Here is a 25,534-nt window from a genome sequence, read left to right on the forward strand (position 1 = left end):
TGTTAAATATCGTACTTATGGAGTATTCAACTATAAAAGAAGACCTATTTGTTTTTGCAAATCGGTTTAAAATAAAGAAAATGTATTTTCTCTTTTCCTTATTCAGTTCATAGGTAAACGTGAAAAGATAAAGCAGCGTCCATGTTTATGACCTATTATAGGGTTTAGTTTTCACTTAGCTTAAAGGAACACTACTGATCCAGCAGTTAGTGTAGTGGAATCCTGAACTTCGAGGGTGACTTTAAATCCCACAACTACACTAGACACAAAGTTCTATGCGATTGTGTCATAATATTTCTATGCAACCAGCCATAATTGCCAACATAGGCCAAAATGTTGGACCAACCTATCAAGTTGAAACAATAAATATGTTTTTTTAGAAGATAATATATATTTATATAAATATATGTATTAAAAAATTAACTCCTTCCAACAAAAGAGATGAGGTGATTTAATAACCGCTTATGAAGCAGAAATTTAAATTCTATGGTTTTGGTCCTGCTTACCCCTGTGATTTCCGATCATGCAAACCTCTAGGTACCTGCCCCAAACTTCAGATAGTATTAGATCTTTCGGAGGCATTTTGTCGTATCCTCTACCCTCATAAATGTTCAAATCACCTCCTACTAAAAAGCTGAAAAGAAATATTTGTTAGTCATGACTAAACTGAAAATAAGAAATAGCATCCGAAGCAAACATGAAGTATGAAATTTAATGAATGCAAACAAAACACTGAATTAAAAATAAAATTGCATTACGCTTCTGCCTGCGTTTTGGTTGAGTCGAGTGTTTATTTACTTTCCTTTATACATTTACCGACTGAATAATTGAATTATGTAACTATGCATACCTAATATTTAGAGGTACAAACAGGTATGTTTACAAAAACTTGAGTACCTCACTTAATTCAAGGCTGTTGATTTCAAGCAGCTCATGTTAGGTAAATATATTTTTTACTGCTATTTTCATATTGTGATGTTATTAAGTGATTTTCTGAGTGTTGGTCCAAAACTCAAAACTCAACACAACACCTTACATATTATCAATGTTGTATAATGTTGTTCTTAAAAAAAAAATACCTCCATGTAAATTAGTAGGATTTCTAATATTACTATAGGGAAATATGTCTTTTGCTATGGTAGGATGTATGGAAAAACTAAAATATTTAAACCTAGCACAAAACTGCCTCCTAAATCGTAAGTTTTTCTGTTTATTTTCGCTGAACTTACTTAAAACGGATGTCATCCAATCCTTCTTTGAAGTTTCTTTGCTGGATTTCCCGCACTGTTTTAATACACTCCTCCTTAGTATCACATTCTGGTGTATCTGAATAAAGCCACAGGCGAATACAGATGCACGGTTTTCTTAAGTTTTCCAATTCTAGTTTTGGGGGTTCGCCCCCCCATTCCTGTCTAGAGATTATGTTGAGTAGAGGGGGGTTACGATCAACTTCCATTTGTACTGAAAATTGTCTCTGTATAATATTTATATCATATTAAGTTTTTAAAGCAAATATTTCAATATTGTTTTCTTTTGAATTCTTCAAGGCCTTAAAGCACTTAAGGCAAACAATATTATTATTTTTTTTAGGAGCTGAATCGTCATTAAAAATACTTGAATTATGAAAGCTATTAACAAGATGTACTGAAAAAAACTAACATTTTTAAATTCAATGATTAAATTAACTGAATATATTTACTTGTTTGACATTACAGAGTTTTTATATACTAACTCAATAACTCTTGTTTTTCATATAATAACAATACTTCAACAACAACTGTGAAATTTAACATCCATTGCAATATAGATAGTTTACTCCTAATCAACATAATAAGTATTTATTTTTACCTCGGACCAACTATATATGTCTTACTTTCTCTATACCGTTTCTAATAAATGGCTAAAAAAGTTATAAATTAAATAAACAAAAATTATATGATTAATAATGGCTTAATACATTTCCTATACGAAGGGAACCAAAAATACAAAATCTTTGAATAATTTTATTCCTTTTTATAAACAGTATATTATGAGACTGAATTAAATAACAATATACATTAGTAATAAGAAATACATTAATACATGTTTCACTAATATATATTTAAAGAGCATTTCTTACCTGATTAATTTTTTAGCACTTAGCTTTAATAATCTTGATTCACTTGTCACTTCAATCACATTTAAGAGTTAAAATGCAAGATAATAACCCAAATCAGGCCTACGATTTGAAGAACTAATACATAAAAACCATCCATAACACTTTATTCTATTTCTCGAGAACTTTTAACGTTTGTGTCGCTTTTTTGCCTTTTTTTACATCCCTTAATTTCAATGGTAAAATTTTCGCAAGAATTATTATACTTAACAACTGGAAAATCAACCAAAATATTTGACTCATTTAGCAATATGAATAAAAAAGTCGACTCTGCCTACGGCTACTCAAACAAGTTTGCTTTTTCAAAAGATAAATTTAGATTGTGATATGGTTGTTGATAAGGTCATATAAAAATAATTTCATATTTTTGTCTGTATTATTAATTGTTATCCCTATCAGATGTTCATGTGATACACATATAAAGCGTATCAGTAGTAGTGTAGGTCAGATGACTTCTGGCCATGCAGCGTTTTTTCTTGGCCATTTTCACAAACCATTGCTTTTATTTTATCCCAATTCCTCGCAGTATACGTCATTTCTCTTTCCATGTGCATTTTAGTTTCTTGGATATTAGATTGTTTTTCTGACCATAATCGACAAGAATGTGCCCTGATTCGAACTGAAGCTGCATCCTGTATGCGTTATCTGGAAAAAATACAAATATCCAATTTAAGTAACTACACATTTTTTGGTCAAATTTAATTTATGCATTTTTCCATATTTCAATGATTCCACTAAAATATTTATGTAAGACTTGCACAAATTTAATTTTAAAGTTTTTGATGCTGATATTAATCACGATTTTTAATATCCATTTATAATTCTTATCCACAATAGATTTGAACAGGCCTGTTTGACTTTTTAAATAAATGACAATCGCAAATCTGGATAAATAATTTTTAAAATATTTGGTTTTACAATACCTTTATCAGTTCCAAAATAATGTTTAAGCAAGTTCAGTAAAACCACTATTAGTCTTCCAAAGAGATCGTTATCTCACTTATAAACCTTCAATACAATTTTTTTTTTTTATTCTAGTAAGTTACTATACACATATTGAAGTTGAGTTCTTACTTTAAGGGCATACGTAGGCCTTAAAAATAATTTCTATCACTCGTCCTATTCCTAGTTAGTTCATGATTTATACACAGTATGCTAAATATCGAGCACTATGGTATCTTATTGAAAACATCGCAATACGACCTTACATATATTGCAAATAACTTTAAGTTATACTTACATAGCTTGGATTTTAACCTGATGTCCCCTATGAACCCTATCTCCAAGTGGTTTTCGGTGTTATACTCATACGTAGGGTCGTCTGGTGGCTTAGAATTCCACCCTCTGCCTTCATATATAGAACCATCTCCTCCTATAAGGAAACTAAACAAATTTTATTTTTCAATAATGTCACCAACAAAAAATATTTACAGGTGTATCCAAGTACTTTACATAGTATCTGAAACATAGTTACTACTGTGCGCTTTGTTTTATATTGTTTTTTATTCGTTTCTAGCAAGCAAAGTGATAGATTTGGAAATAAATAGGTTCAGAATGATAATATTCAGATCAAAGGAAATTCGACAACCACTGTTTCAGGAGCTTTATAAAGTTTACCACCTAGGGGGCATCCCCACCTCAATAATTTGTTATATGGTAGTTGATAATTCTTTATTACATTTTAAATAACTATTACCATTAAATTTAAGGGACGTAAAAACTTTTAAAATGTGACGTTTACGAGATTTTGAGTTTTTAGAATTTTAATTGGTATCATGCTATTTGTTCTTAAGTGTGTACATCATTTTAGCGTTTTATTTTAATGATTGTGATTGTTTTTCTAATTACACCTATAAAGATATAGATCACTGATCTTATTTAAGATTTTTCTTTCAAGACTCTTGAATCTGATAATAGACCTAACGTGTTTTCAACACACTACGATGTTTTCATCAGTTTTACAAACGTTTATTGGAGGCCGAAAGCTACGTATTGCTGTCCATGCCAGCTTTCATCGTCGATTAGGGACCGAGTAGTTTTGTACATCCCTAGGGATGAAAACCAGTCGTTTGCTTATTTACTTAATCATTGTTTATTACATACACAAGCAGTATCCATGTGTATTGCAGTACACTTGTTTTATTGTCACCACTGGTTGGTCAACTATTTATTGTAATTTTTATTGATTCGTCAAAAATCACATAACCATAAGTTTTAGCTGAGTTGGCTGTTATAATTGATTATTATTGTGGTGAATAGTAGTAATAGGGTAAAGTGTGATGAAAAATAGCGTTCTTACCACGGACCGTAGTGGTTTTGCAGCACTCCGATCGTTTTAAGTTCTCGAGCCAAAAAAACATAATTTCCGGCCCTAGTTTCAAAATATTCTATTATGCTATTCTGACTACTAAAAATGTAGGTACATACTTGAAGCGAATATCGCCGAAACCAACACTCATATGCCGCTCTTGCAAATCTTGTAGAATAAAGTTACATTCGTGTTTCTTCCTGCAAGAATCCGTGTTCGTGAATTTCCAATAACGTATGAAAGATATCGGTGTTTCCATTGGCTCTGGCTGTTTCGACTGAGGTACAGCATTCCATTCCGACCTCGGCACAAGCAGGGATTCAAACGAGTCGAAGGGCTCTTTTCTTCTGCATTTACTGAAATATAGAGGGAAAATTAAAATCATTCGTGCCAACTCGTGATGATATCGGTCTTAAAAACATAAATTATAAATGATATCATGATATTTTAAAAAAATAAAGCATCCATTGTTTAAATGCCCCCTTAAAGTATGCATAGCTTTCTAAGTTAAATTTAAGAGGACTAAATGGGGTTTCAAAGTAAAATACTTACACAGTGTTTAGATTGCATTTAGCTAAGTAATAGCATTTGACACATAAACCTTTTCAGGTTTTTTCTTGATTATTTATAAAACCAACTAAGACCTGGGAAAGTAAATTTTATTTTCTATCATTATGACTTTATGACTAGGGTCCGAGCCCAATAAAACTTACTTTTACTAATATATACGCACACATTCATTGGTGAAAAGTTAGTAAAAAGTTGTATAATAAATTATTAATAGGGCATATACAAAGACAAGAACATGTCCAATACCTAGAATTGTATTAAGTTCAAGAAAACAAAATTATTACTTACGCCATTTGTCTGTTTAAAATGACTAAGGGTTCTTTATGATGCGGAAATGATACGCCATGCTCAAGCGAGTCGTTTATAGTACCTTCTGCGTTCTTCCACGTCATTTTTTTCTTCATTTTGCAAGTTTTGTAGATGAATTTATAACCTAGTTTAGTTTCTTATTTTGAAATAAATTAGCTTTAGTAACTTTTTATCAAAACTTTGCGTTCCCTTAAGACATAGGCTATGTTTGTTTTCTTAACACTAAAGCTCAGTGAAATTCCCCTTACTTAATTCACATCCAGCAAAAATTTTAGCAATGGAGTTGTTTGATTGTGCATGACCGTAGAGTGATAACTTACTATCACAGTGATTAAGATTATTTGAACTATTTGTTTATGTGGACTGACTTTTTTACATCACGGGACAACATTCGTTATTGTAGACTACTTATTTAAATATACCAAAACCATTCTAGTAAAAGTAAACATTTTGATGAAAATTACTGTTGTGTTTATTTTATTTTATTTTTTTCAGAAATAATTATTGGTAAATAGTAATGTTTTCATGAAAGCCCACTTTAGGCTTTTTAGATGACGTAATAAATAATATAAATACTATAAATTAACAAAGCTATAAACAAATTTCGTACCTATATGTTAGCGATAAATTGTTTATCTAAGTAACCGGGGCTTTTGTGTAAGAACTACGGATTAAAACATAAGCAAATTCTACATACTGTATTTTTTGTTCCAATAAATTTCTTTTCTTTAAATGTTTGGATTTGTAAGAGATTTTTCCACGTATGATCCATCATATAAGCAACTGATGTGTTGGGATGATGTGTTTAAATGTGCAAATAAATCGATAAAGCTATAAATTTTCACCTTAATATCTCAAGGAAAATGGCAAAAGTACAAGAATTTATTTCAGTAATGCCATGTTACAAATTACATGTAAATAAATAAATAATAATAAATAAATTTTCTCATGGAGGAAAAAAGTCATGAACCTTTATTGAATCGATCTCATTAATATATGAATACCGTACACAAAAACCTATTTAGTAGTCAAATAACTTTTAACCATAAAATTACATCAATTTATAAAATCTAATCGCGAGCTAGTGTCACTTTGACCTTTCAGTACAAAAATACAAATTATTTTACCTACAAATGTCTGTAGATTATTATGATGCCTCAACTCCCCGAAGAAAATTAGTAAAAAAATTTCAACGTATTAAGTCTTTGTTCAAGAGTTTAATATAGTGTTAACTGATTTCTTTTTGCGTTTCGTCTCCATTTTGGTCTGTCAGAAGCCCTAAAGCTCTTGATGTCAATTCCTTCGTAGTCGTATCTATATTTTGAGCCTCTTGGCCCCATTCTACTTGGTAGTATTCCTTGTCTATATATTTCATTTTGCATCCGTGATCCAACAGCGTAAACATAGATTGGTACATAACTTCAGTTTTTCCTGGAACATAAAAAAAGATACTTTAAACTACCTAATCTGTACTTTTATGACTTAAACCTATTGCATTTTTGACGTATTGACCTTTTGAAAGAGGAAAAGCCAATTTCTACATTGCATACAAGACAATAATGTACTACAACTTACTATTGCGTGTGTTTATATGATGATACTTTCTAAAATATAACGTAAAATAGATTTTTTATAAGAGTGTAAAAGACAAATTTCTGTAGAAACCCCATATTTCACCACAATTCAGGAAGGGGTTATTTGTGTAACGGTAAGTCTTTATAATTGGTAGTGTAATTACGATGAAAATTACACGGGTATACTTCTATTCAATTGGCAATTAATTATAGTACTTTAATAATAAACATAAATGGCAAAATAAAATCACGAGAGAAAATCTTTTCCATTACGAACAATTTAGGTAACATTCATTGTCTAAAAAAACGCCTTGTGACGAAAAATTCATTGTTTTCTAGTATTTCCAATAATAAAATGAAGAGATTAGTGTTCTGTTTAAGAAGCAAAAATAGCATAGAGAAAATAATTACACTAAATTGGGTTCCCATGTCCACATTACGTTGGGGTCTATTATTTTCATTGTTCTACCAAAATCCAACAATCTAAAGGCGGCTTTGTAATAGACCTGGTTATCATACTCAACGTCTGCAACAAAATAGAGAAATAAATTAAACACTGATTGAACATTTTCCAGCGTAGTATTTCACCGCTAGAGAGAATCTCTTTATAATTAATTTCAAACGCCTGTTTGACAAGATGTATATTTTGTGAAGTGGCATGCTAAGAGGCTACAGCCCTGAACGAGCTAACCTGTACCTACGTGTAGGGCCTGTGCCGTAAACCGTATAACAATTTTAGTAGGTGCTTGGTGATTTAAGTCTAATATAGTTAATCTCCCTGACCACCAGTGATTTTTACCAGTCAATAACATGATTCTTAGTTTTGTTAATGTATTTGTCACAGTGCTGTAAATATGACAGAAGGGTCTTAGAATTAAAAAAAAATTGACTTAGAAATATTCTGTTGCAAAAGTGTTAGTAACAAATTTTTGGGGGAATTCATACTGTTATGAATGTCGCATTGTCCTAATTTTATTGCTTAAAACCTAGACTGACGCGTATTTTTACTTTTAATAGGCTATAAATACCCTATGTCATCAACTTTTACCCTTTTAGCCCTTTGTCTTATGCATTTACCTTATGTGTTACCCTTAACTTAAAATTAAACACTTTAAAAATCAACGAGGGGAGCATAGAAGCGTGCTAACAATGGTTTTTGAACAAGCGAACCTCATTATTTTACAAATACGAGAATAATGTAGTTTTGAAATATTTCTAGAGGTATTTTACAATTTCATCCATACCAACCTACTGCTGTATTAAAAACAAAAGCAGTAAGCTGGAGAAATCACAACATTAAATAAAATCACAATGTGTTTTTGGTGTGCTCCAATGATGGGATTTGTGTTTTCACCTATCACCGGTTTATTTTGTTCACTACAATATCCTTTTAATTTGACTTAAGCATTTATTCCAACAGCCATCATTAGATATTTATGAATGACTAAAAATACCATGAAAGTCGCATACTTCTCTCGTCCCCAATAAAAGCCACGTCCATGTATCTCTCTTTGTCATGTTTGTATCTAGTATCTGTTGGAGCTTTGTAGTCCCATCCTCGTCCTTCATATATTTTTCCGTCTCCACCTAGTAAGAAGCTGTAAAAATATTTTCAAACATTTTTATCTAGTAGGTAATGTAGTTAGAAAATGTATTTTTGTCATGCCTTAGCTAAAGTGGCTATCAATACATGTTTGCAAAATTAACTCTTTTCTTTCTATGGAAAAACAGGATCAGTAAGAGTTGAGGGAATCAGCTATAAATGTTAAAAAATCCGTCTGCTGATTTTTCAAATAAAATAGTCCTAAAAATATACTAGGATCCATCGTAGCATATATCGAATCATGCGAATTCGTTTGTGTTTATTATTTTGTAATATTATACTGTATACCTCACTACAAGTGTAATTTATACAAAAGTATTAAAATGTTAAGGAATTTCAGCAATGGTATATGAGTTTGTTATTGTGTTGGTGACGTGTTAATGTAGCATGTATCATGTAAATAAATAACTGTAATAACTGTTTATATACAATAGGAAAATAAGAAAACAGCTGCTTTGATAGCTAAACTTAGAAAGGTAAAAAAGTAGAAAGTTTATACTCCGTGAATTATTGTATATTTTACTTTAATTACAATATTCTAATTTTGTAGAGTTTGAAGAGGAAACCACTCGGGCAAAACGTGTATGGCTTGGCCAAAAAAGTCATTTCAGGCCTATATGAGGAAATATGCAATGGCAAATTGATTGTAAATTTAATCATTTTAGCTATTGATTTTTCAGTTTCAAAACTATGTTATAATGCGATACAAAAATTCCACTAATTTTCAATGCAGAAGTCACCTTATTAATGTGATCAAATAAAATAATTTAAAACTCTTTTGAGTTTTATATCTATTAGCATCGTTAAAACCAGCATTTGAGCAGAAAAATCTTAAAAATATCACTATTTACTGGTTAGATTTACACCCAATTGTGGCCTAGGTTTTAATATAAATTGATCGCAGGACATATTTGACCCGGTTCAAAATATAACAGAAAATATTTATAGGAATATTTTCAACAGAGTTGTGAGGTCTTTTTATTAATACATTTTCCTTAATGCGAGTCTTTCACTATAATCTCATCTCCCTCCAAAAAACAAAAAAAAACAAAAAAACCACTTACTTGTGAGTTATGTCTCCAAACCCTCTAGCCTTGTGCCGTTCCTGAATCTCCTTCACTAATTTCATACACTTCTCCTTGTCCTCGCAAGACTCCGTGTCCGTGTATTTCCAGAACCTCACGAACAGTATGGGCTTACTGAGATAAGTATGCCCCTCTATATGGGGTCCCGCTCCCCACTCCCTTCTAGGAACGAATATGTTTTCTATCGGTTCCATCTTTGGGGGTTCCCAGTCAGGTACATATGTCGACCCTTTTTTGAACTCCTTCTTCTTATTTTTTTCTTCTTCCTCTTCTTCATCTTCAACATTTTCACCACCTCCGGTCCAAGGCTGGAGAAGCTCTGAGTCATCCAAAGGGGGGATTTTCCTGGATATTGCAAGGCATTATTTTCAATTATGTTGTAAAAGAAAACTTAAATAATTCAATATTTTATTTTTTACGAAAGCTTAGGTGTAACCGGAAACACGTGTTGTGGTATGGGTAATTACGACCTTCTAAGATTTGCACTTGATCATGTAATGGTGTGGGTGTGTATTAAAAAGTGCAAATTATATAAAAACATCGGTTAACCATTAAGAATGTTCTATTACATTATATACAGACTACATACTCGTATATCCATAATCGTTGAACAGCGAAATGTAAATAGCAAAATCATTTTCGTTGATTTATTATTCTTTTGTCACTAAACACTACGAGGTTATGGGCGGTGGAAAGAAAATTCACATTTAGAGAGTGTCTACCTTATGTTATGTTATGTTTGCGTGTCTACCATATCGTATATTTAAGTGAAGTAAAAATTTTATCCGAAATTAAATTTCCAATGGATGCAAAAGTGAAACAGTTTTAATATCTTTAGGTAGGTACACTTAAATTGAATTGTATGTACATGCAGAGCAAATTAGTGGTAAAATTTGTTTTTGCTTCAGTGGTGCAAACTTATATGGGAAATAGCAGTAACTTTTGTAAATATGAATCGGAAAGGCCTTGGGTAAAAATCATAAAAAGTTAGAAAATACATCATTACGGGTACAACTTTCCTTCAAACGTTCTATTTACTAATAAGATATAAAACTGTTGGGCAATCGTTCAAAAATAACACAAAATATACTTACACTCTGACCATCCTTTTTAATTTGGTTTATAATATTTAATACTGTAACACTCTAGCACTGTGATCGTATTTACTGTCTACGATTTGTCTTGCGATTTCATAGTTTACTCATTCAAATAGAATATTTTCTATTAACACAGTAACAATAACGTGTATGACTAATGTATAGCGTGTTATCTCAAACTCTAGTTTATAATGGTGCAGTATTATCCGTGGGACAGCAATTTAGATTGTACCTTCATTGTATCTATTTACAATTTTAACATTAGTTATGGTCATGTGGGATATGGTGGTTCCATTTTGTTGCTCAGGATGTGAATTTGTGTGATATAGTGAAATCAGTTAAAATTCTTACAGTTTTGTTGATATATAGTTTTTTTGACATTATATTGTAATTGTTACTATGTTTACTTGGTAATTTTTTTGAATATTTCATACATCTACTTTCAATTTCTCTTCACCCAATGTGTACTTAAATTATTCAATAATAGCCTCAAAAAAGGCATCATTAAAAATTTTAAATGGTACATTTCAGTTACTAAATACATAACGCCTTAAAATAATTTTCATGCCTTTTATTTACAAAAGATGTTTACATATAACTGAATATCAGGTGATATAAGGTAATAATTCACATAAATAACAATAAGAACATCTCAGATTTCTTTTTCACTCATTTCAACCACGGTGGAGGATCTCCTAGAAACGCTACTTCTTCAATCATGTACCTTTTTGGAACTGCATATTCGATGATGTCAAACACCAAATTATAGACCCTCTGGCCATTCGGTTCTTCAGGACAGTCTGAAAAAGTAATTTCGTATCTTTATACTATTGAAACGCTTTCAGGATTATTTTCCCGGACTAAACCCTCTCCTGTCCCTCATCTCATTGGCAAAAACGTCCATTCTGTCTGGAAACACATATTGTTCAGGAGTATGGATATAGTCCTTAAAGAAACCTAGAAACTCGGGAAATTCATTTAGATACCCTTTTTTATGAAACTTATGTACAAACTTCTCTAGTGTGTATAGCAGCTTTTGCTCTTGCAGAGCATACATTTCTGAAACAAGTAAAAGTTGAATTGAAACTAAGTAAACATACAGAAATTTGAATATTTTAAGTAAGCTGTAAATAGTTAATTTTATGAAGATACATTCTGAAATGTAATATCAATTTTATCAGAAATCTGCAACTTCGTTTGATTTTTACCAAGATTAAATTCGAAATAGTTTTTTGTCGAAATTGCGGAGTACCTAAGCTGCAATACAAACGTCCAAGCGAACATTGTTGAGACCGTACATATATAAAATGTATAGGTTTTAGTTAATTTAATTAAAACTTTAATGTTATAAAATTTTAACGTTTAATTTTAAGGTTAGAGAATAAACTATCATTCGAATAATGTATGAACACTCTTCTCCAACATTAACAAATTCCACATGTACAAGTTCTCACCATAAATTTACTAAAAATTACATTAACTCATCATCAATTGGTTGCAAAATCAATTATCATTCAAGTATCAACATGATACAATTTTAACATCTTGACAGACACAAGTCATAAAATGGCTCAAATAATACGACAGCTTACCATCAAGAGGTCCGATATACACGATTTCAATGTACTCCCCGTCGTACTTGGGGAATTCTTTACTCTTACGGGGTTTCACAAATAATCCTCTTCCTTCGTAAATTCGCCCGTCGTCACCAATTATGAAGCTAAAAATATAAAAAACAACGCTTGATATAATATAAGTAATAATTTATCGCTATTACTTTAGGTTATTTCAACATATGTCACATATTTTATTAGTCACAAATGTCCAAGAGGTTTGAGTATTAATATCAATAATTGTCTTTACCTTCAATGTCTAAGGCCAAGTATTCTGTGAAGATCCTCATACAAAACACTTATATATTTCATCTAGGCTATTTTATTTTGTGTAATCAACCCTATATCCTTGTAAAATATAGAAACCCACAATACATTCACAATTGGTTGGGAATTCAACTTGCTAGTCAATGTGCCAACTTTACTCACTTAGCATTGATGTCTATGCACTTGGGAGCCTCCATGTCCCTTTTCTGCAAGGTTTGACAAGCCTTTATACATTTTTCCTGAGTCAGACAAGGTCTCATTTCTGGTTCTGACCTGAGCCAGATGAACTCTATGGGATGTTCCAACTCTACTCCTTCGTTTTTCGGCGGTAAAGCCCCCCATTTCGCCCTTGGCACCACTTCCAAAGCCATGTCTCTAAAAACCAATAATACTTATTATATAATTTATTTTTATATTTCATATTGGGATATTTTATTGGTTATTTTTTATTGGGTTTTGATAGCCTTTCAGTTTTTTTCTGAATTATTCTTACCTTAAACTATGTCTACAACTAATTTTTTAACACATAAAACTTCATAATGATCAAAACGAGGGACGATGAGGTTTTTCCTTGCAATTACCTCATACTCATAGTTACATTTTAACTATATATCATAATAAATATTCATTATTTTATAATCATTATATTGGATATATAATTATTTTATAAGGAAACTACTGAAATTATTGATTCAGGCAATTGTGTTAATGATGGTTCTATACAAACAAACTCTATAGACTTGCCCTTTTTCCGTTTGTAAACTTACAATATTAAAGCAATAAATAAAACCTTTAAGTGAAAGACTTTAAGTAGAAAATGCTTTGTAAACATAATCTTAAACGTGTTTAAATATGCCTACCTGAGTTGTGTAAATTCTTGATAGGGAAAAATATTATTACCATTTTAAAGAAGTATTTCTAACACCAAATTTCACATAGAAAACCACAAACTAACTAAACAGACCATTTAATACTTACTTTGGCATGGTGAATTATTACTGAACTTCCCAGGTGAATTGGTAAATTATAGTATAATTTTAAAACAAAATATAATTCACAACATTCGGGTACGTCCACCACAACCAAATTACAAAAGCTGTAAAAATAGAATGGAAAGTTATATATGTTTGGAACATTTTCAAGTTCAACTAAAGATATCACATTCTCAAAAGTATCCTTTAGCACACTGGATCTATTAGGCGTATTTGTAGACTGGTAAGGCTGTACTAGTTGAGTTGAGATCACTTCTCAGTTTAAAATACATAGGTTTGGTTCAACGATATAACAACGATGAGTCGTATATCAGTGAAACTGCTGCAATAACTTAGATAAGAATAAGTTTTTTTTTTATAATAACTTCTTAGGACGAATATACTGTGACTATAAGCCACATCCAATGTTATGGTGAAAACTGGAGACACCGTTAAGACATCGATCAATTTTACTGCTTAATAGATTAGTCACACTTGAAGATCAGCTGAAGCTAGTTTTAAGGCATGCCTTGTCTGAAATGTAAAGTTAAGTATGTATTTCATTCTATTTCACCTACATTAAAATATTACTCTACTACAAGTGTATATGAGTACGTATATTGAAAGATAATAAACTGTATTTTTAAGAATTGAACGGGAAAATATTTTATGTGTACGTGAAAGAAATACGTCTCAACTACAATTAAATAGTAACAAGCGTATTATTTGTCAATAGAATTTTTTAACTAATGGTATTTAAAAAAATATTTCCATGAACTGTCTTTTGTGATCATTACGTAAGAGACTCCATGTAATTAATTCGTCATTGCGTTTTATGATTGGAGTGTATATTTAACATCAATCACCTCTTACAATATTGTTTGCATTATTAAGTGAATGATTGATTTTAATCGGTATAGCCTAACACAACCCAAACTACCAATACGTCAAACCATTTGTACTACTTATTACAGTTATATATCAACATCTTGTCTAGCTAAATACATCTCTTTGAAGTTATCCAGTATAGAACCTAACATCCTCAACTTGCCAACACTAATTCACTCCAAGACTTTTTAAGGTCCTATTTAGCACCAAACTGACATAACATTATTCCACTCTTCAGTATTTTCTCTCGAGTGTTTTAGAAGGACGTTTTCATATTTTACCCCCGCTCGACTTCCTGCGGAGACCAGTAGCCGAGATCTTATCGTCCATTTCTGTGTGGCCTGGACATAACTCAGACCAGCTTGCGTAAACAAAAAATCCAAAAACAGGTGGTCCCAGATATGAAGACGTCTCAAAACTGATTTATACCCTTATTAAGGGAATGTACAAGAACACGTCTTGTCCAGCTTATCTCTCGGATTTAGATGTTAAACTTACATATAGGATCGTATAAGTCATCGTGGGACATAAACAATATTGTTTCTCTGCCAGTGTTGCGTGGGTAAGTATTTTGCTCATTTCCCCAAGTTTATGATTCACTTGGGACAGGTCAGGAAGGATTGCAATCAGTTGAAACGGTAAAACAGTGTGTGTGTGTTATATTGTTTAGTTATAATTAATTTATGATGAATGGATGACAAATAAAACTATAATTTCAATGAAAATAATGTCGAATTGATTACATAACGTTCAGCAAGAATACTTCAACTGCATTACTTATTGATTAGTGTACACTACACTCAAACATACACTTGATTTAAATTGAATTCTATGGTCCTGACCATTATGTCTTTCAAAAAACGAAGATCTTTCTTGTAACAGACATTGCAAATCATTGTTGATCTTAAAGCAAAGTTTGTGGATCAGTATCTGAATAGTCGGTATATAGTTTGAACTAAGAGAAGAATCATACCTCAAATGTGTTTTTAATACAGTACCACAAATTTTACACCGTTATCAACAAAAAGCGTAGAAGGCATTACGATTTTACACAGTAAGAAGCAGAATATGTAACATTATGCAACAAAATAAACAAATTATTTTTAAAGTTTTAAAATATTTATAAGAAGGTATCGAAGTGATCCGCATCTGTTAGAAGTCAACAGAGTGATTGATAAATCTACTCCTTCGGTTTCACTAGATTACTTACAGACCTTTAGAGATCTTACAATATATACATTCAGGCTAATTGTTACTCCCCCCATGTTTATCAAACAACTTTTACGATCATTTAACTTTATTTCAAAATTCATTCCCCCTAATTATTTATTTACACCTATCTCCTTGCGTTCCGTTGATCCCTGATGAGTGGTGGATCCTTCAACACAGAGGGGATTTGTCGATGCGCGGGTGAGCACTGCGTGCCGAGTGTTGCCGCGTTGCGCGGTAGCGATGTAGGCATGCGCTACACTGCTGCAGCACGTATGCGCGGTATGTGACGCGTTACAGCAGCGCATCTGCATAGGTATGGCGCTGGTGTCAATTACGGTCGATTATATGCGAGGAATGGCCCTCTTACAACAGATTACCTAGGATCCCTGCAGGCGAATATGTGCAGCAGATTATGCTTTGCAGTAAAAATGTATATAGGGCTTTTTGTGTAATAATAGTTGACGTGTGACACTTGTTGGTGATTTGTAAGGGATATGAGTGATCGTAAACTTTAGGTGATATTTTTTAAGTGTGTGAAGTGGTTGGAAAAGATACAGAACATACAAGTCTTTAAACAAAGATCAAAGTCCTATTCGTGTCCTTAAAACCCTGTATTCAACAGTATTTATTAGACACCTTTAGTTTTGTGGTGGATTATTTGGCAGCAAGTTGTAATGGGTTCCAGGGCAACGAAAGGCAACTACACTTACTATCTTATAATTTATTATATTTACATGTGCTTTGTTAATTAAATTAAAGTAGTATTTAAATTCCGCCTCACAGGATATCGAACGACTAAAATCAAACGACCAAAAGTTATGTAATTTTACTAAAAGTATACATCTTATAAAGTTCTAGGTTTGCGGACCTAGAATATTTAATATACGGTACACTTAAGCTTCATTGATTTCCGTCTTTATCTACACACTGTGGTGAATTGACGTTATATTATAATGCCATACGTGCCATATAATGTACTGAGTTCACTATACAGCTAAGATATATTCATAAACTAACAACACTGAACTAGCAACACTGAAGTTATTTTGCAATACATATTTTTCGACCCACTATTTAACCAGGTCTAAAACTTATACATTGTGTGCCATGCTTGTTGGACAATCTCCCAACCAATACAACTCTATACACCTCCACTCGCCCACTACTCTGATCCAATTATGTTTCCGATAACACTACAATGCCCGCGCCCTCTTATCACATGAAAAGGTTATGTACGAAATCAATTCTGTCTTTCCCCCTATTAAAGTCTCCGCCGCGTCGCCAGGACCACCTATCCTGGAAGGATAGCGGACATAAAATATAGGTGGGTATTGGGTGGAAGGCTTTTACGTGATAACACGACTACAAGGACCACCCACACAAACGATGTGGCTCTCGTACGCGCATCGGCGGCCACGCGCGCCCGTGCCACACTGTTGACATCTTCTTCTAAGCGCACGGGCTGGTATCCGGGGCCAGGGCGTTCTTCTTCTTCGTGATGTTCAGTCCAGTGAGCTGAAACCCTATGGACTGAGGCTGTTTTTGGACTTTGTCCTCTTCAGCCAACCAGGGCGTTTTGATGGGAACATAAAAGTGTCACTCTTATTTTTTGTATAGTAAATCATTTATCTGGTGATAATTATCTAGAAAAACAACTTATTTCATTTACCTAAATTACATTTTTAATCTTCTTATATTTTTTTTGTTTTATATAAAAAAGCTAGGAGAAAAAAAAGCTTTTTCAATGTAATGCCATTCTGCTTCTGTAAATTCAAAGTTGTATCTACCATGTTCTTTCTTTAAGGTTTTCTGGCTAGGAATTATTAGCAAATCACAGCTATGAACGAGGACCAAAAAGCAAAGACCTCGGAAATGTACCACAGTAGGCATTGCTAAATACTGCACTGCACTAAATTAATTGTCATCGGTCATATATTTTATCCTCCTTTATCCGCAACTAACCACCCTCCTGTGTTATAAACCCTATATACGTATTCTATAACTGTATTCGCAGTCAACGGTATTTCCCTGCATGGTTTTCTCAGATTCCATTGTGCCATAACCCACAGCGCCGGCGCGAACAGCTGATTTATAGGGTTGCGCCACTGGAGCTCGAATTCTCATTTCCGCCGGGTAATACGAGTTTTCAAAACCAGAGAGCGCCACTGTCCCCATAAACGGCTCCCGTAAGCAGACAAAACCCATAAAATTACTATAACGACGGTAAATAATTGGGCGTATGTGATGGAGCAGTATTTCACGACGTTAATGTCAACGATAAGCCAGTTTGAATTATAGTCCAATAAGGTCCGAGGCCAGACCTTTAGATCGGCGTAAAACTTCACAAACCCCGTAATGGAGTTCCATATTTCACAAGTTGTTCGGTAATTTACAACTATTGTTTGTATTTCGGTGTTTATTTTAGTCAATGGCAGTGTAATATTGTTAATGAGTCGTAATTCTTTGTGTTTAATTTTATAAGATGTTGCATCGTAACTTATTTCCCCACTAATGTTTGTTTATTGGTGTGTGTAGAGACACTAATCGCTCCTGGATTACCTAACAGAAGCGATATTTTGCTGTGTGTTTTTGTTTTACGTCTAGAGTTTTCGTGCAGATTTGATTATTTATTTACATTTTTACTTTGATTATTTATGTATTTTCTGTTTGCAAACTAGCTTTTAACGTGGGAGAGTGGTCTTGGTTTACATTTTTGTGGTGCTAAAGGTAATGATGAAGAATATCTTCATTACATGGATATTAAATCAGATGTTCTGATCTGTGGAGTTCTGTTTTATTTTAAATGTCAAAACATGAGAATTGCTATTAAATGCTCAACCTGGTAAACGAATTACCCATTGGGCCCCAAAAGCGTGCTTACTTAATCAATTATTTTTTTGGGTCACGTTGACACCTTTTTTCTAGGGCAAGTAGTAGTCGCGATTTTGTCTCCTATAAATGTATATATTATTAGTCTGGCTAATAATATACAGTTGCATGTTTATTTATATTGTAAATTTTATTGTGTACTCGACTATTAATTTAAATGTTTAAACTATTAAATGTTTAACATCTGACTACTAGGTTGACTACTAGTTTGATCCTAAACCTAATCGACTTTTGTACTAAAAAGATTTCATTCAATAGTTTACAACACTTTTGGGTCATTTAACTAGTCTAATACTAAACCAGCCCTAATTTCTATTCCTCCATTATTTATCGAACATCTCGTCGAGTTTCTTGTGTAATGTTTTCCATCAACTCACACTCACTCTCTTGAGTGTCGAGTGTTGGCAAGCAAGGGACAAGCATTCAAATGAAGTCGTGACCGGTGGCGCTGTGACTCGCGGTGGCCAATCTGGTAACTACTTGACAGCTGCTTGTGTAACCAACAATCAACAATCAGCTGATCGCGCGAACTAACGCTCCAATCACGATACGACTTCAAGCTATAATTGGCTTGAGGCGTTGTTTGGCTTCTAAAAGTGTAAAAAGGTTATTTAAAAAATACAAAGTTAAAAAATATAACAATATTATATCGTAATTTAAATACGAGATACCTTACACCTTGGGTTATAGATTGGACCCTAAATGTTTGGAAAATTATTGTGAGCTAGATGTCGTCCAATAGTAGAAAAATCGACCAAAAATATCAACCCAAGCTGTAAATAAAACAGGTGATTGGAATTTCTTTCATTTGTTTTGATTTTCTGTTTATATTTCGTTGTTATTTCGTCCCCAGCATGGCAACCGATGAAGCCCATGTAAATTTTTGTAAAATTTTTAATTCTTTTTTTACGCTCTTTTTTGGCCTATTTTAATTTACAAAGGTATGCTGCACATCTACAGGCATATTTCTTTTTTTGGTAGGTTTTCCTGCAATGCACAAGAGCTGAGAAAAAAGCTTTTATAGAAACATGCTTCCCTATTAATATATAGATTATGTTTACTTATGAACCTTAACAAAATTTAGATTTAAAAGTGTTATCCATGTCTACAAAACAAATAAATAATTCGAATGGCATATTAGTACATTATTGCTATATTATTTTCTAAAAGAATGACAAGATAAAAAGCAGTAACTGAATATAAAACAAGAGATATATTTTCGCTGTGCCATTCAAAGTACACCATTTTGTATTCATGTGTTATCCCTCCTTTAAAAGGCCAACTGATATAAAATTTCACACCTAAACTGGTAAAACTATTGGTATCGATTGACCCCAGATTGAAACCAAATAAAAGATTATCGAAAATTTACATAGAAATCCGGTTTTTCGATGCAAATCCTCAGATGAAAGCCAATTTCCGGTTGAGGCGCCGGGCACTCGTCCAGGCAACAATGCTGTATTTTACCTTTGTTGATGACATTTCGTAGCCCGGACCCACTGCTGTTAGCCCCGTGACATTACGAGTAACGGCTTTCTATAACACGACAGCTGACATTTCAACTTCTGCAATTGACATACAGTATGTTTAACTTTGAAGCTGGATATTTTAGAGATATTTTGTAACTAGTATTTCATACATCAGTGGAACCTTGAAAACATAGGTTTCCACGTGTTTTAATAATGTTTACAGTGTGAAGAAGTACTATAAATAGCCCAGTCAATAAATGTTTTTAATCGCAACTAAATGGTGGAAAGCTGGATTTTTTATATGTGATAGAACCACATGAGAGGTGTATTTTCCCAAAAGTCCCCACTTCTACCCCTTGAGCTTTCCCCCCCACCACCCTCCAAACCTAGAAATTGCAGTGTTTTACTTAATTGGTCATAATTCAAATGCTATGTGAGCTATCGAGCTGCAATTTGTTTTGTTTTATTTCTTATTAGTTTTCCTACAACTTTTGTATTTGTAACATTTTTCTAAAACCAATACTTAGGGAGATATAAAATTTAAACTTCGTTAAAAGCTTTGTTTCAGAGTGCAAAATTATGTTTTTCTCTATGTATACTTTTAAATAGAAATAATACGCAAATATGGTTCCAACAAAAGTTTTAGTACATTTTTCAAGGTTTACAAATATATTATTGGTTAGTCATCTAGGTGACCGGTTGAAGAGCTGGGTGTCGGCAAAGTGAGCGCGTGCGCGCTAGTTGAACACCTCTGCGCTGCGTCGTCGCATCTAGCCCAGCCAATAAACGCACAAACTGCCTTTTTTCGTAGCTAAATAGTGGAAAGCTGAGTTTGTTATATGTGATGGAACCACTTAAGACGTGTATTTTCAAAAAGTTCCCGATTCTCCCCCCCCCAACCCCCTCCAACCCCCTACAAACCTGGAAATTACGGTCATTTACTTTACTGCATAGCATTCAAATTCTACGCATGCCATCGTAGTGAAATTTGATTTGTATTATTTATAATTAGTTTATCTCCAACTTTTGTACTAAAGGTTTTCTTATAAAACTATACCCAAAGAGATATAGCATTTAAATTTTTTTTATAATGTTATGTTTTACAGTACACAATTTAGTTTTACCCTCTATATATTTTTTCAAATAAAATACGCAAAATGTGTCGGAAACAAAATTTAGTATGTTTCTTAAGGTTTATAAATATATATTTGATTATTCATCTGAAAAAAAAAAAAAAAAAAAAAACTGATGTGAAGTGGTCGTCGGCAAAGACAGCGCGTGCAGGCTTCTTAAAGCATCCGCGTAGCCCCGCCCGTCGATGCATAATAAGGACCGGCACCGCTAAGTTCTCAACTGTTTCATACAAATCCGACTTAATAATTTGTAGCCTACGTTAATACCAAAACAATCTGTTTCCAAGCTAAACCGTGACTAAATGAAGTACCTCACGGTCAGTCAAAAGTTTTCGTCGACCCACTAATCCTTGATACAAACTGCGTCCTATCGTTGATATGTCCCTCTCTTCACGCTTCCCGCTAGCAAGGGTTAGCTTTCTGCTCTGCCATGAGTTGTAAGCCTATGTTAAAATAATATCACGAACAACGTAGAAAACTGTCGGGAATATTTATAAGCCACTTTTAATCATGGTAAGGAACACAAATTAAAACCAGTCAATGTTAAAACTAGTTTTTTTTTTATTAAGTCTATATATAAGAGATTTTAAAACACTTAATAAGCGCATTCATCTTTATTAGCGATGTTAAACGAATGCATAATGTCTACCACAAACCAATAAAGAACTATTATGCTGATTCATTTTTAGGATAACATGATAACAATCAAATATTAGAGAACAGAACCTCACCAAGATTCACAGTATAGAGTCTCTAAAAATGATTGATCTCGACGACGTATTAGTGCCGTAAAGCAGATTCGTAATACATTGCTGCCAATTTTTACGAAAACCCCCCAATTTGATTGACACATCTACACAGCATGTTAATTGTTAAGAAAGGAAATTTGAATAATCTGCCTGTATGTATTCCGTAAATAGCCTTGCCTGCATGTATGGGGACACATATATAGTTTTTTACTTACTTATTTATAACTTTTTGATATATGCCTTATTACATTAATTAATTGGAAAGTAAATAAAAGAAAATACGTCTAATAATCTAACACTCAAAACAGAAATTTACACTTATAATGTTACTCACCATACTGTAAATATTACATAACAGATGGCAAGTGGTGGTGGATTTCGATTCGACACTCCAATCATCCTGAGACCCATATGCGAATTGGGTCATCTCATCATTGGGTTCAGTATGTTTCTTACCCAGCTTTATGTAATGTAATATTTCTTTAATATACATGGATATGTATATTATTGTCAATAGGTGTAGCCATTAACAGAAATAATTAAATAAATTATTATTTCAAATGAGAAACGAGTTAAAAGTAACAATAAATCTAAGAAATGTACAAATGATTAGGTTTCATCTTAGTATTTTTTTGAAGTTTTCTGTTTAGATCTTCACTGACCGCGAGGCGCAGTTAGTAAAAACCTTGCGGAACAAAGTGAGTCCCATTGGTGGTAGATAATAAGTCAAAGTCCCATTGTAACGTAAGGAAGAGCAAAGAGTATGTTTGTAGTAATTTTTAAAGTGTTTACTAGGCCTAGTGTTCTATACCTCAATCTATCAAACTTCCGTTGGTCAAAGATGAAGAAATCAAGTACCTATTACAAGTATTGCAAGTATAACAAGTAAGTAGGTAGAGATTAATTTACCTGAACCAAAACTGGTAATAAACAAGTAAATGATTGGGTTCCATCTAAATAATAATTGTTTTTCGAGTTAACGGTTAAGCTTGGATACAGATTGTTTTGGTAGTAAAGTACAAAGTACAAGGCCTTAGCATTTGTATATATACAACCTTTGAGAACTTAGCGATGTCAGTGCCTACGACGCGATGCATCGACGGGTGAGCCTGCACGCGCTCTATTTGCCGACGCCCCACATTACATCAGTTAGTTCGGCCGACTAACCAAATATATATTTATATATCTTAAGAAGCATACTAAATTTTTGTTTGAAACATTTAAAGAAAAATTTGTTTTGAAACAAATTGATAGAGGGTAAAACAAAATTGTGTACCTCTAAAACATTAACATTACAAAAAAAATGAAAATTTTATATCTCTTTGGATATAGTTTTATAAGAAAATCTTTAGTGCAAAAGTTGTAGATAAACGAATTATAAATAATACAAACCAAATTTGACTACGATGGCATGCCTAGAATTTGAATGATATGCAGTAAAGTAAATGACTGTAATTTCCAGGTTTGTAGGGGGTTGGGGGGGGGGAGAATCGGGAATTTTTTGAAAATACACGTCTTAAGTGGTTCCATCACATATAACAAACTCAGCTTTCCACTATTTAGCTACGAAAAAAGGCAGTTTGTGCGTTTATTGGCTGGGCTAGATGCGACGACGCAGCGCAGAGGTGTTCAACTAGCGCGCACGCGCTCACTTTGCCGACGCCCAGCACTTCACCCGGTCACCTAGATGACTAACCAATAATATATTTGTAAACCTTGAAAAACGTACTAAAACTTTTGTTGGAACCATATTTGCGTATTATTTCTATTTAATAGTATACATTGAGAAAAACAAAATTTTGCACTTTGAAACAAAGCTTTTAACGAAGTTTAAATTTTATATCTCCCTAAGTATTGGTTTTAGAAAAATGTTACAAATACAAAAGTTGTAGGAAAACTAATAAGAAATAAAACAAAACAAATTACAGCTCGATAGCTCACATAACATTTGAATTATGACCAATTAAGTAAAACACTGCAATTTCTAGGTTTGGAGGGGGGTGGGGGGGAAAGCTCAAGGGGTAGAAGTGGGGACTTTTGGGAAAATACACCTCTCATGTGGTTCTATCACATATAAAAAATCCAGCTTTCCACCATTTAGTTGCGAAAAAGGGTCTTTTATTGCATTCATTGACTGGGCTAAAAATCAACATCCTCGGCTCTTTTGCTAATTAAAATTGCAATATTGCAATTCTACTTTTTTTTTGTTCCTAGAGTGTTATTTTGTACATTACATCCAGCTTTTAAAATATTTGTTAATACTAATTCCTATGAAAAATCAATTGAATTTTTTGACAGTAACAATTTTTTTTAATATTCTCCAAAACCAATCCAAATAGTCTTTACGACTTATATATTCGAAAAAACGAGCTTGTGTTTTATCAAGGCCATTTAATAGGAATAGTAAAACCAGGTAAAACCTTTCTTTACATTTTGATGACTTTAGTTTAAACTCGCGAAGTTGATGTGTTAGGATCGCAGTTTTACAGAAGTAATTTTACAGAAACACGCTAAATTTTACATTAAATTTTACATTAAATTCACTAAATAGTTCAGTGGATAAACTACTGTCCTGAAGGCCAGTGGTTTGCGAATCGCACGTCTTTATAATGCAATACTGTAATCCCACGAATCAGTTCGGATTTCACTTGAGCAGTTGGTCCAGTAGCTCACCTGTAAAGCTGCAATTATAAATGCAGCTCTAAACCGTATAAATATCGGGGTGAATATATACAGATAGTTATCTATTTTAACTTATTATTATATGTATCACATAAAACATGTGTCTATGAACACTGGTTTCGTGGTTTGTTTATAAATAAGTGATATACTCAAACAAGTAATGTAGGCTAAGTTTTCCAATGATTCGGCATTAGATGGTGTTAAGGAAAATAAATCAAGTTCCGTTTCAAACTAGGCCAAACTGTAATGCTAACAGAATGGATCATTTATCAACGGCCAAATGGCAAACGGCAAGCAACCAAGAATGTAACATTTACATAACATTAACGATCTAACTGTCAGGAAATTTCACATTGAATGGGTTAACTGGAGCATTAGTAATAAGAAGAAGGTTGAACACTTTTAGTCGTGCACCTAACGAAACTTTTATTTGGTTTTAAATATGTATTTGGTATAAGCAGATCTTCAAGGTCGTCAACCATAAATTATGAGCGATACACTTTGAGCTATATACTGGGTTAAGTATTGTAGCTTAACATACATTGAATAAACATGGACAATCATCATTTCATTTTAATTGTTATGGAAAACATATTAAAAAATTAGATTTGCAAAAACATTGACTAATTTTCTTTTGAATAACTGCATGCAATTAAAAAGAAGACTAGCATTATCAGTAAAGTACAAATTTTAACAAAATACGTTATAAGTATCCCCTATTGAGGTTATGTATACAACAAGTACAAAACATCCAAACATTAGAAACATTGTACAATGTAATATTGTAAACATTGGTGTTGGATTTTGTAATTCAATTGTTATTAATTCAATAGCTCGAAGTTACCTTACAACCAAGTCATATTCAAACGTACATGTTATTAATACATTACTAATCAACCCAATTGTTAAGTGTTCCTGATGGTTAAAGCCACTAACCATAAAAGATACTTCAAATACATC

At 32.8% G+C, this 25,534-nt stretch overlaps 3 protein-coding genes across 5 annotated transcripts; all 3 read right to left on the reverse strand.

The window, feature by feature from the left end:
• Positions 1-1,235: 1,235 nt before the first annotated feature.
• On the reverse strand, positions 1,236-5,590 carry LOC128987593 (peptidoglycan-recognition protein LF-like). Of its 2 annotated transcripts, XR_008490251.1 has the most exons (5): positions 5,322-5,590; positions 4,583-4,819; positions 3,396-3,538; positions 2,120-2,800; positions 1,236-1,461 (listed from the first exon to the last, which is right to left on the reverse strand). XR_008490251.1 is itself a non-coding variant. In XM_054408525.1 (4 exons), the coding sequence occupies exons 1-4, from the start codon at positions 5,435-5,437 to the stop codon at positions 2,688-2,690; spliced, it is 609 nt and encodes a 202-aa protein (XP_054264500.1). In that variant the 5' UTR covers positions 5,438-5,590; the 3' UTR covers positions 2,016-2,687. The 2 variants fall into 2 exon arrangements, 1 of the variants encoding a protein (XP_054264500.1); XM_054408525.1 differs by lacking the exon at positions 1,236-1,461 and having other exon boundaries at positions 2,016-2,800.
• Positions 5,591-6,319: 729 nt separating this feature from the next.
• On the reverse strand, positions 6,320-10,820 carry LOC128987854 (peptidoglycan-recognition protein LF-like). 2 transcript variants are annotated; one of them, XM_054408909.1, is made up of 5 exons: positions 10,699-10,820; positions 9,584-9,949; positions 8,387-8,514; positions 7,328-7,442; positions 6,684-6,773 (listed from the first exon to the last, which is right to left on the reverse strand). In XM_054408909.1, exons 1-5 carry the CDS (start codon positions 10,707-10,709, stop codon positions 6,764-6,766), a joined length of 630 nt encoding a protein of 209 aa, XP_054264884.1. In that variant the 5' UTR covers positions 10,710-10,820; the 3' UTR covers positions 6,684-6,763. The 2 variants fall into 2 exon arrangements, with proteins under 2 accessions (XP_054264883.1, XP_054264884.1); XM_054408908.1 differs by lacking the exon at positions 7,328-7,442 and having other exon boundaries at positions 6,320-6,773.
• Positions 10,821-11,275: 455 nt separating this feature from the next.
• LOC128988130 (peptidoglycan-recognition protein SB1-like) lies at positions 11,276-13,823 on the reverse strand. The gene is made up of 4 exons (XM_054409349.1): positions 13,560-13,823; positions 12,744-12,956; positions 12,294-12,421; positions 11,276-11,501 (listed from the first exon to the last, which is right to left on the reverse strand). Exons 1-4 carry the CDS (start codon positions 13,565-13,567, stop codon positions 11,371-11,373), a joined length of 480 nt encoding a protein of 159 aa, XP_054265324.1. The 5' UTR covers positions 13,568-13,823; the 3' UTR covers positions 11,276-11,370.
• Positions 13,824-25,534: the final 11,711 nt, after the last annotated feature.

The sequence above is a fragment of the Macrosteles quadrilineatus genome, unplaced genomic scaffold, assembly GCF_028750875.1.
Source record: "Macrosteles quadrilineatus isolate MER2022 unplaced genomic scaffold, UCM_ALF_1.0 Scaffold_2__2_contigs__length_208266976, whole genome shotgun sequence".
In the NCBI taxonomy this organism is placed as follows: domain Eukaryota; kingdom Metazoa; phylum Arthropoda; class Insecta; order Hemiptera; family Cicadellidae; genus Macrosteles; species Macrosteles quadrilineatus.